Consider the following 12,075-nt stretch of genomic DNA (forward strand, 5'->3'; position numbering starts at 1 on the left):
TTGCCATGGTAATTGGAATAAGGGAAAGCCAATCTGGTGCCTCTCAACACAAAAATAGAAAAAAGCAAGTGTCCAAGAACTGTGACATATGCTATAAGTTAGATGCCATGAGAGAGAGAAGTCACAGAATGACCTTGTCCAACACAAAGGATAATATTTGCATACAATTTTAACAGTGGTCATAGGAGCCTACAGTCAGTTGTCCTGGCTAGATGATGATGAAGAAAACACTGGGCTTGAGTCTCCTCTCACTTTCACCATCTAACTCCATTGACTTCAGTGGACTTACTTCCAATTTATGCTGGTGTAAAATGAGATCAGAATCCAGCCCAATGTTCTTTTGTTAGCTCTCTGAGGGAATTCTAGAGTGCGCGCACACACACACACACACACACACACACACACACACACACACTTGAAGTGCCCAGTGTATCTTCCCATGTGTCATTTCTGCAACAGCAAATGAACTCATAAGTCTACATTTTTCTCAGGGAATGAGCTCTACTATTCCATTCATTAATAACCCAAGTGAACAGGTGTAATCCATTCGGAAAAAAACAAGCTGGATCAATACTTTAGTACTTTCCTCCTGAAGAAGTGTCACTTCCAGTGTTTGACCAGCTATGTATGTTGCTTGGCACCAATACCCTATACCAAAAGTCTAATCAACATTTGAGCAGGAGCCACGCCATTCTAACAGATGGACAAGAGATTAACCAGCCAAAAGACCATGTATGTGCATTAAGTATGTTTGCTGAGAGCATGATTCACAGCTTGGAACATTGATAGCAGCTGTCTATATTGAGTTTCCACTTGTACAGTTGAAGAGATTTGCTAATCTGACTGATCTGCATTGAAATTTAAGACTTGAAAACAAAATATATGTGTTTTTCAGTTACACAAACTATGCTTTGGCCTTGTTAAATCAGATCGAAGAATGATGGATGAAGGCAGTCAGTGTAATTAGGTCCATATTTGTGCTTTTTATATAAAAAGCTTCAATTCAATTTAGCCATTTTCCTAAATCTGGTATGATTTGCTTAAGATGGTTGAGGAAACTTATTCTAGAATCTAAGGACTTTCACTGTTAATTGTGACTAGAGCCCTTTTGTATGTTGTTTTCATTGCTTAATACTGCAATAGATGAAAGACTGGAGTTCAAAAGACTACACTGAAAATGTGCCAGACAAGTATGGACTTTTGAGACAGTAAGTGTTAAGTGAGTTTCCAGGGGAATTCGTTGGGAGAGGATAATGGAAATCCCCAACTCAGATAATGCAAAAACCCAGCCTTTTGAAGCTATGCCTGGAGGAAAGGGTCATTGTTGGCTGGTTACCTGTTACAAAAGGCTAAGAGTAAAGGACAAAGCCATTTAAAGGAATGGGTGGTCTGTCCAGTCTGAGTTCTAGTTCTGGATCTAACATGGGTGAATTTGCAACCACAGGGAAAACCCAGCTGGGGGTGTTGAAGGACTAAAACCTACCAGAGCCCTAGGGTGGAATAGGAGATGACCTCTGGTAAGCTTTTTAGAATGTGTATAGGTTCTTTTATTGTTTTAATGTCTTTTCTCTGTAATATTTTACCTTAAAAATAAATGTGCTTGTTTAGAAGGAACTGTGGGCAATATACTGGTCATAGCCCTTAGACAGAAAGTAAAACAGAGGCGCTGGTCTTTTAGGTATTCTAGCATGCTAAGTATATCACAGTGTAAGGCAAAAAATTGTGGAGCCTTAAAAATGCATGGTCAGAAAGGAGTGAGGTGTGTGTTTCCACCAGGCAGAGGTGATGGCTAGGAGCTGGAAGCCTTTAAGTGGATGCCGTTGGTGGACCACAGAGGGGGAAAATATAGTTTCAGGGCAATTGCACCTATAACAAATATTGTTGAGCATGGTTGATATGTTGCATCATAAACTGCCATGGAAAATTCTGCTGTTCCTAAGGCTATGGATACACTAGAGAGCTACAACAGCGCAGTTGTAAACTCTCCATTTAGCTGCTCTAAACTGATGAAAGAGAGCTCTCCCATTGGTTTAATTACTCCAGTCCCCACCACATAGTGGTAGCTATGGTGGCAGGAGAAACTCTAACTTATGTTGACTTAAGCTCGTAGTGTAACCATAGCCTATATCCTTCAAAATGTCTTTTCACATGTAAATTTACTTTCATAAAGATCTTTTAAGAATGTCTTAGAGCTCTTAGAAAACATTTTTGCTAGGAACACTGTAGATTCTGTGAAACATTGCAGAAGTTGAACATACAATAGTAAAATATGCACTCAGTGTTTACCCATAACAGTATATATATTTTTTTGACATGGCACACTAAGAAAAGTATAAATTGCCATTGAACTGGAAAAGTGTTGTGAATGAGTAAAGCAGATGTTATCTTAGCATGAAACAGATGTAAAACTCACTAGTGTTTGGGTCGTAAAATATAAATAGCATTTGGTTGAAGACAGCTGGTGCCAGAATTACATATTAATCATGTTTGAATGCATTTTTGCTAATTAGATCCCCCTCTGTGATTACTAAGGGGGGGGGAGAAAAGAGGTAAATTCCAAGTGTTAAAAATTCCTTCTACTTTAAACACTTAAAAAATGTTGCTTCTGTTTGAGAAAAACTTTGTATTAGTGGTGAATTTAAAACTGGAAACTGCAGCTATCCCATCCTATGATCTGGTCCAACTCTATTCATTTTGCTTAGTATGATATTAAATACTAAAAGGCACAAAGTCAATGTAGTCCACTGACATAGTAATGTTTTAGTATACTGGAAAGCAACTGGAGAGTTTCAGTGTTGACTATGGTGATTCGAATGTATTTTTATTTGTCAGTTTTTCCTCAGATCAGAGCTTCTAGTGGTTTATTTTTGTCTACAGTTAACTTCAGCAAAATGTGTTTTTGCAACATGATTCTACACTGGGGAAGAGGAAGCCATTTTTGTCTAGTTTTATGTTAGCACTGAACCAACATTGATTCTGGTCCAACATTAGGAGATGAGAGAATCAGCATGACTGTGTAAAGGAGATGCAAGTCTTAGGATACTACACAATATTGCATTAACAAGAATGGTACCATAAAAGTTGGGAAAGTAAAGCTATTCAGTTATTTCAGCAATGTGCTTTTGTACAGGAAGATGAATTAATAGGATTAGCTTTAGGAATCTTATTGCGATTTCTTCATGTTGAGATTGCCATATGTGGAGTAAGCAATCTTATTGGGTTCTCAAACCCTTTCTAGTTCTGTTAACTATAGAAAATTTAAAAAATTTCATTTATGCACTAAAGGTCACAATTATTTCTAAGATAAAATGAAAAACTAAATGATTTCACCGCATGATATTTTGTTTTCCATATTTTAATTTGTCAAAAAGTGTGCTCATCCAAGTCTCTGAGCATGTGTATAAACCTCATTAAGCACACAAGACACATGAACTAATGGAAGGAAGTAAAGATCCCCTATTGAAAACCCCCTTCTGTCTAAACTAAAGCATTGTAAGTTTGAATGCCTCACTAGGTCTCAACTGCTGCAGCATCAGCCAAAAAGACAAAAATCAGAATTTTGAGATACTGAGAACTCAAACAAATTTAAGGCTTTATAGATTGAAACTAATACCTTAATTTGAAATGTGAAAACAAATAGGAGGCCAGTGTTTTTAACCTATAAAGTATAAAGTGTTGAAGAGCTGGCTCCCTGCAAGAAACACCATTTAACAAGTGGGCAGCTGCATTCCACACTAGCTGATGTCTTCAAATGAGGTTAAGATGTAGCCCTAGGTAGAGCACGTTTGATTAATCTAGCCTTATGGTGGCAAAGGTCTGGATATCTGTAGATATGTCTGTATCTGGAAGAAAAGAGGCAGTCTTCTAGCCAGCAAATCTGAGTAAAAATATGCAGTTCTTAGCTACTATCAATGTCTGACAATCCAGAAAAATAGTAAATGAGGAACCAACAACATCCCCACATTTCAAACTTGCATGATAAAAGGCAAGCAAGCTTCTTCAATCAAGAGTGGTAATACCACCTCTGCCATTTTGTCTGTCCTTCCTCTCTCTTCCCCTCTCCAGTTTACCAACATAATATCAGCCATATTTGGATTAAGTCACATAGAAAGTATGAACTAGATGTCTCGAATCACTGTGCATATAAGTTTAGCAGCTCAGCCAGGAATTCTGTTCCTAACATGAAGGGGAAGGTTTAGATTAAAAAAAAAAAAAAAGTCAGTTGACGCATAATATAAATACTCCTATTCCAGAATTACAAAAAACTTTTCTTTTTATAAAACCTTTATTTTGGGCCTAAGTTCCTGGCGCATGTCTCTTTACCCAAGGGCCCATTTTTACAATTTTAACTCTGAGTAATTCTCTCTCATGTTGACTTTGATGGGTCAAAATGTGAGAGAGGACTGCTCATGTGAATAGGACTTACAGGATCAGGCCCACAGTTTGCTGAAGCAAGTCATGTTCACTTAGTACCGATATGTAAACATAAGCTCTGGTGTATGATTGTATCTTAAGTAGCAGGACTTCTAACTTATTTGCAGGAAGTAGAACGGGAAATTTCATTCAGGACTGAATGTGGATTGTATTACTCTTACTACAAAGAGATGCTGCAGGCTACATCCATCCAACAAGGTATTTGTAACCTGTAAAGTAAATTTTACTTTGCTTTGATGAGATGCTGTTGTTAACAAAGTGAAAAGTGAATATAATGGTTATGAAAGGTGCTGTAATAATCATGCTAAAGACAACTTTGTTGGATTCATCCACAAAGCAGGAATAGTTTAGATAGTGGAAATATAAGCTCTGCAGTGGTACATTGGTTCCTCCAGTGTACCGCCCCATGAGAAAGTGAGATCACTCCTAAGTGTGATAATGAGGCAAAACACTAAACAGGTATAGAAATGGTTTTACTCAACAATAGCTAAGCATTTGATATGCTGTAACTGCTTATTACAATAATTATAAATAGTCAGTACTACACTGTGTTCTACCCCCTTCCCACCCTTTTTTTGTATCCATGGGTTGTGTCATAGGCAGATTGTTTGGTGGAAGGGACCTTTTTTTGGCTACATATTTGTACAGTGCCTAGCACATTGGGGCCCTAATGCCTGGTTGAGACCTCTAGGTGTTCTTGCAAAACAGATAAAGAATATCTACTATGATGTCGATTGGGGTTATTTGTGATAGTGTCTTGTCTTCAAGACACAGGACTGAGACTCCAATTAATTTTCCTTTTGCTACCTAGCAGCTAGTATGGTTGGTAACAATTTCATCAATGCCAATCTCAGCTGACTTTAAAACACAGTGACCTAAAAGTGAATGGCTCATGATCCCACTATTAATGTCCCAACTCTAGTGCCCCTAACATAATTTATTATTGCAATTTCCACAGCATCATGTTTATAGGTACAATATTGCATGTTGACATACATTACTAAATATACAGAATTGCATTCACTGTATAGCAGTCCAGTAATCTCCATTCTAAGGGTACATAAACACTTCAATAATTTAAAAAAAAAAACAAAACAAAACAAAAAAATACCATACCACAGCACCAAGTCTCAGAGCCTGAGTCAATTGAGTCTGGCTCCTGGGTCTAAAAATAATAGTGTAGACCTTTGATCTCGGGCCGGAGCCTAGGCTCTGAGACCCTCCTATCTTGCGGGTTTTCAGAGCCCCGGGGGTCCAGCCTGAGCCTTAATGTTTATGCTGCAATTTTTAACCCTGCATCCCAAGCCCTGTGAGTCCAAGTCATCTGAGCTGGCATAGCCATGGTCATGCCACAAGTCTTAGGGTATGCCTACACTGCTATCAAAGTGGGAAAATTAACTTTTATTAAAGTTTTAGATTTTAGTAAGTGAACCAGATATAAAAACCATGTTTTGAATCCTTGATGTAAAGCTTTGCAAAGTTTTCCATGAAAGATCTTAAAATACACTTGCAAACTTTTCACTGTACAACTGAAGGGGGGGAGGGAGATATTATTCTATTTTAATTTCTCTTTAACATTTAGGTTTACATGGCTTAATATATGACAATAAAACTGAATCTCTGAGGACAATTAACATACTTGAAAGAATGAATGTTTACCAAGAGCTGTTTCTCAGCATACTATATAGGATTCTTCCCATTCAGGTAGGTATTTATTTAAATAAATAGCTATATATGGATGCTTCATGAAAGCCATCCAGTGAACGAGAACCCGCATTTTGGTTAATTCCAAGGATAAATATATTCCTGCAATTGTTTTAAATCAATAAAACATAAAAGAACCCTTAGTTTTCAAAGCAACCACATATGAACATAATAGGAAAACCAAATTTTAAATGTTTAAAGGTGGTTGGAATTACCCACTTGTGGCTGCCATTATGGATTTGCACTTGCAAAAGGAATAAGACCCTTTTTGGTCATTTTAAAGCTTTAAACAGTCTATGTATGCATATGTACATGTGCACTCAGGGTTTTAAGAAGCAGGATAGGTCTGGCAAAGTGATGGTGCTGCCTTGTAATATGCCAGAACTATGAGGGAAACTCTCCTAGCTTGCCTCATTTAATTAGAAGAGGAAATATAGCCTTCCTACTACATTCTCTCTGGCTAACAGCTCACCTCACCCTTGTGGGTAAAGGGATGTGAAGATTCTTGTAGCTATTACAGGTGAGTTCCCTCCCTGTGAGTGGGCAGGGTATTGAGAGGTGGAGACCACGAGAGTGTAAGATGGGACTTTAAACAGGAAGCTTTGAAAGGGTTTGCTTAACAGCCCTTCATATTATTATGGGCTATCAGTAAACTACATTTAGGCACTTAAAACAGATTTTTGAATCACTGGGTCATAATGATAAATGTATTTTTGAAAAAATGTACTGGGTTTTTAATACCATTTTACTGGTCTTTAACACTGATTATTTGTATTGTTATTTTGCAAAAGTGTTGAGACATTACCTTTAAATTCACATTAATTTTATAAAATACTGGAAATAATTTAACTACAATATTCCTCTGTTTTACAGAATTATTTAGAGCCTGTTTATTTTTATATCTACACTTTATTTGGACTTCAGGCACTTTATGTCATTGCTCTGTATGTAACCAGCTGGCTTCTTAGTGGAACATGGCTTTCAGGTTTGTTAGCAGCTTTCTGGTACATTACAAACAGGTGAGTGTGAATTAACATGTGACCCTTCTAAAGTTTTAGTTTCTGACACATACGGTTAAGACATATTAAAACAGTGCATTGCTAGGATTAAATTGGGGTAAGGGAGAGCATAAAACAGCAGAAGAGGGTCTCTCTTTAGATCAGTCAGATATTTAAAAACATTAGATATAATTAGAGATAGTCAAAAGTTTGAGGAAACTCTCTAAAAATATGGCATATCCAAGCTCTTTTTGGACCAGACTGAAGAGGGAGTTCCCCAGTGGCTTTTAGCCACCTATGTAGTTCCCACATTGAGCAGCCCTTCTGTGCCAGCCTCATATCCCCTCAATGCAAGTCAGAGTATTCTAAGAGGTGCAGATACTTATGCCAGATGTACCACAGCCCCAAGAGCTTAGGGTGACCAGAACTTCTGTCACAACCACTCCCTTTGTTCCCCTATAGATACACTTCTTGCATTGTGGGTCAGGAAAAAGGTGGCATAGGACCTGCTGTACTGCGATGGCACCTAAGGAATCCTCAATTCAGGGAATCCTTAAGGGATCAGATTAGCTGCTTTGCATTGCCCTACCACCAGCTTGAGTGAACTCTTGAACTTTCAGTTGTTTTCTGAAACTTAAAAATCAAGAAAAAAAAAGTATAATGTCAGTACTATCAAAGCTGTCCCAAAGGTTTTTGAAATGTTAGTCAGTAGTTGTGACTACTGTAAAGTAATTTGACTGTAAGCAAATCAGTTACAAAGTGATTCCTTATAGTTATCTAGTGTTTTTAGTGCTCTAGAGGAGAAAGTAATTTAAAACGATATATAGTATTTCATATTTATTTAAGAGGTAATTTTTTCCATCTATGGAAGACTTGGAATGGACTTGTTTTCTCTCCAACTTTCTAATAAATAGTGTGCAGTAGAAGGAGGTTACTTATCCAGATAAAATGAGTACATGGGACCAATTTGGATAATGGGGAGTTTCTGCCATAGAATTACTGTTTGAAGTACTGTACTAGGGTCTTGCAGGTAAGAATGGTTCAGATGAACAGGTTGTTACATTTTCACTTACTTCAGCTACATAAGGAGAAATGGACATGGGATAATTTACATTTGTCTGGTTTCAGAGTGGTAGCCGTGTTAGTCTGTATCAACAGAAAGAACGAGGAGTACTTGTGGCACCTTAGAGACTAACAAATTTATCTGAGCATAAGCTTTCCTGGGCTAAAGCCCACTTCATCAGATGCATGCAGTGGAAAATACACTAGGAAGATAATGCATGCATCTGATGAAGTGGGCTGTAGCCCACAAAAGCTTATGCTCAGATAAATTTGTTAGTCTAAGGTGCCACGAGTACTCCTCGTTCTTTCTGCTGATACAGACTAACACGGCTACTATAAATTATATAAAATAAGAGAGAGAGAGAGAGAGAGAGAGAGAGAGAGAGACAGAGACACACGTGTGTGTGTGTGTGTGTGTGTGTGTGTATATAGATATTTCTATATATACACACGCACACACCCCCCATGAAAAAATGGGGGTTGCCATACCAACTCTTAACGAGACCAATCGATTAAGGTGGGCTTTTATCAGCAGGAGAAAAAAAAACTTTTGTAGTGATAATCAGGATGGCCTATTTCAAAGAGTTGACAAGAAGGTGAGAGTAGCAGTAGGGGGGAGGAATTAGCATGGGGAAATAGTTTTTATAGTTAGTGTAATGACTCATCCACTCCCAGTCTTTATTCAAGCCTAATTTAATGGTGTCTAGTTTGCAGATTAAATTCCAGTTCTGCTGTTTCTCATTGGAGTCTGTTTTTGAAGTTTTTTTGGTTGAATAATTGAGACTTTTAGGTCTGTAATTGAGTGTCCAGGGAGGTTGAAGTGTTCTGATTGGTTTTTGAATATTCTAATTCTTGACATCTGATTTGTGTCCATTTATTCTTTTGCATAGAGACTGTCTGGTTTGGCCAGTGTACATGGCAGTGAGATTCTGGAAATGACTGTGCTGAGTGGTTGCCCTTGTCTTTTGATAACAACACTTTTAGTGTCAGAATGTTTCAGGAAAGGCGAGAAGTCTCTTGCTATCCGGTTCAATGGGATTCAGTCATGCCATTAATACCATGCACTTGAATTACAGTGAGGAAAATGACAGCTATCTATTCAGCTATACCTCCTGAAAGCCAAACTGAGGAGAAATATATTGCCATTGACCTGAAAAATGCCAGCACTTTTCTTTAGATCGCCCGAACTCTGCTCCCCAAGAGGAGGCTTGGCTCCACAGTAACAGCTATCTGAAAATAAGGGGAGTTAAAGAGTCAAGAGGAAGAAGTTTTGGTCATGAATGAACTAATCCTGGATGTGCCTCTTGGCAAGTTTTCAGAGCTAGGGATGTTAAGGGGACTCAACATTCAGCTACCTGAGAAACAATTTGCAGGAGCCTAGATATGATTTTCCAAATAAGATTTCAATTTTAATTGAAATCTTCTTTGCAGAAGCTTGGGTTTTGGTTGTGTTTATGAATCTCTGTATTTGTTTTGTGCAGAATAGATACCACAAGAGTAGAATTCACCATTCCATTAAGAGAGAACTGGGCACTGCCATTCTTTGCAGTTCAAATAGCAGCAATCACATACCTATTCAGATCTCATTTACGGCCTCTTCATGAAGTAAGTATTTCTAACAACATATTTGATATAGCAAAACTAGTATCTGAAATGTCAGGAGAGCTGCTGAAAACAGAAGTGTGTGCTTCGGGTAACTGACTATAAATCAGAAGGAAAGCACTATTATTAAATATAGTGATGGAAATGTAGAAGGCACTGTACAAATAGATGGTAGAAAGAATTGTTACTCTGAGGAGCTTGCAATTAATTTAAACAAATTGAACTATGAAGGGGTGCAAACACTGATAAATGTACTCAGGGTTGAAAAAAATTGCAAAAGAAATCTGTTTTTAATAAAAGATTTCACTGTTGAAAGGAAAAAATGTACAGAGCACAAGAAGTAGAGTTTTATATATTTGGGAGGTCATAAGAGTGTCACCCAAAGAGAGGTTAGGAAAAAGGCTTACAAAGCCCAAAGATTAGTTTTTTTTTTCCCCCTACTTTAATTTTACATTAAAAAAATTAAGAGATAACCCTGAGTTGTAGCAGGAAAAGCATGAACATGATACAGTTTGTGCAACTGTCAGTTTTAAGTCATTACTTCAGATTTGGTCAACATAATGAAACACAACATACCCAACGTGAGCCTATCACAGAGATGGGCAAACTACAGCCCACGGGCCACATCCGGCCCACGGGACCGTCCTGCCCAGGCCCAGAGCTCCTGGCCCAGGAGGCTGTCCCCCCCGCACACATCCACGCTGCTGTGTGGTGCAGTGCTCTGGGCAGCAGGGCTGCAGAGCCCAGCCTGACTCGGTGCTCTGTGCTGCACGGCTGCCCGTCCTGGTGCACCCGCGCCACCAGCCACTGGTGCTCTAGGCAGTGTGGTAAGGGGGCAGGGAGCAGCTGGGGCATTGGATAGAAGGCAGGGGAGTTCAGGGGCATGGATAGGGGTCAGGGCGGTCAGAGGGCAGGGAACGGAGGTTGAATGGGGGCAGGAGTCCCGGGGGGGGGGGGGGGGAGAATCAGGGGACTGAGAGCAGGGGAGAGGGGGTGGATGGAGCAGGAGTCCTGGGGGGGCCCCCCCATCAGGGGGCGAGAAGCAGGGTGGGGGCATGCCTGGCTGTTTGGGGAGGCACAGCCTCCCCTAACCGCCCCTACATATAATTTCAAAAACCTGATGTGACCCTCAGGCCAAGAAGTTTGCCTGCCCCTAGCCTATCAGATAAGTTTTCAAGCTGAGCTGAGACCTAGCTGTTTTTTCAGGTGAAATTACAACTGTAATATTTGCTACTGCAATTTTGCACCTGCAAAATTAAATTGTGTGTGTAAATTGGGGTACTTGAAACTCTAAATACCAGCTGTCTCATTGCAATCCAAGTACTGTAGTTAGAAATTAAGATGTTTCAGTGTCAAACTCTATACATGTACTCTTTTAATTTAACCCTTGAGAGAACCCTCCCCCTCCCCCCCCAAACACTTATTGATGGAGATATGTAAGTTACATAAGAACTTTCTCTTTTCAGAAACTGACACTTCTGGCAGTGTTTATATCAACCTTTCTCTTTAGCCTGACTTGGCAATTCAATCAGTTTATGATGCTGATGCAAGCATTAGTATTATTCATATTGGACTGTCTTGACATGCTTCCCACAACAAAGGTAATCTTATTTCTGGCCATGACCAGACTTTCTGAGTCTAATACGAATGTAGCTTCGAGAAGTTCCTTTGCACAGTGTTCTATATTTGAAAGTAGCACATCATATGCAGTGCACTTCTGTGATGTGCTCTTAAATAATCACAATCAGTTATTTCCTGTAATATAACAGAGATAGAACTGAGTAATTTGAACATATACACTTTTTTTGGTAACTGAATATGATTTTTCAGCTGGAATGTTTGTCTGGCTTTGTTGCTGTTCACTTGGTGCAACTCCTAAGTTCTGTAATAGTGAAGCGCTGTCCTCAACTAGTGTTTTGGGGATCATTTTCAAACATGATTATGGCCAAACTTGATTATAAAAACTATTTGCTGCCACAGCAATTATAGTTACAAACCAGGGCTCCAATTCTACATTTGATTCCACACAAATAAATGCTTGCAATCAGGTAGATCTGAAAGCAGGTATGGGAGCTCATGTTCAGAAACTGTGCTAAAACCTTACTAAGCCCGTAGTCTTACTACAGCCTCTGCTAAAATGGTTTGTAACAACAAGGAAAAAACCCACAACAAAAAAACATGTCTTCGCTGGGGATTGTAACCCAATGAAATCATGTCAGCTGCAGTTGTGATCACAAATACTTGTCAAACATGGATTCTACCAAATATACAGCAG

The 12,075-nt window shown here is 38.9% G+C and overlaps 1 protein-coding gene across 2 annotated transcripts in view; it reads left to right on the top strand.

The window, feature by feature from the left end:
- The window catches only part of DPY19L3 (dpy-19 like C-mannosyltransferase 3), a 63,362-nt gene that overhangs the window by 14,078 nt on the left and 37,209 nt on the right, over nucleotides 1-12,075 (top strand). For both annotated transcript variants that reach the window (XM_074968713.1, XM_074968712.1), the window contains exons 4-8: nucleotides 4,542-4,632; nucleotides 6,017-6,138; nucleotides 7,012-7,157; nucleotides 9,680-9,803; nucleotides 11,267-11,401. In XM_074968713.1, coding sequence (XP_074824814.1) covers nucleotides 4,542-4,632; nucleotides 6,017-6,138; nucleotides 7,012-7,157; nucleotides 9,680-9,803; nucleotides 11,267-11,401 — 618 coding nt within the window. The remainder of the gene's footprint in view (nucleotides 1-4,541; nucleotides 4,633-6,016; nucleotides 6,139-7,011; nucleotides 7,158-9,679; nucleotides 9,804-11,266; nucleotides 11,402-12,075) is intronic.

Source organism: Natator depressus, chromosome 12 (genome assembly GCF_965152275.1).
Source record: "Natator depressus isolate rNatDep1 chromosome 12, rNatDep2.hap1, whole genome shotgun sequence".
Taxonomy (NCBI): domain Eukaryota; kingdom Metazoa; phylum Chordata; order Testudines; family Cheloniidae; genus Natator; species Natator depressus.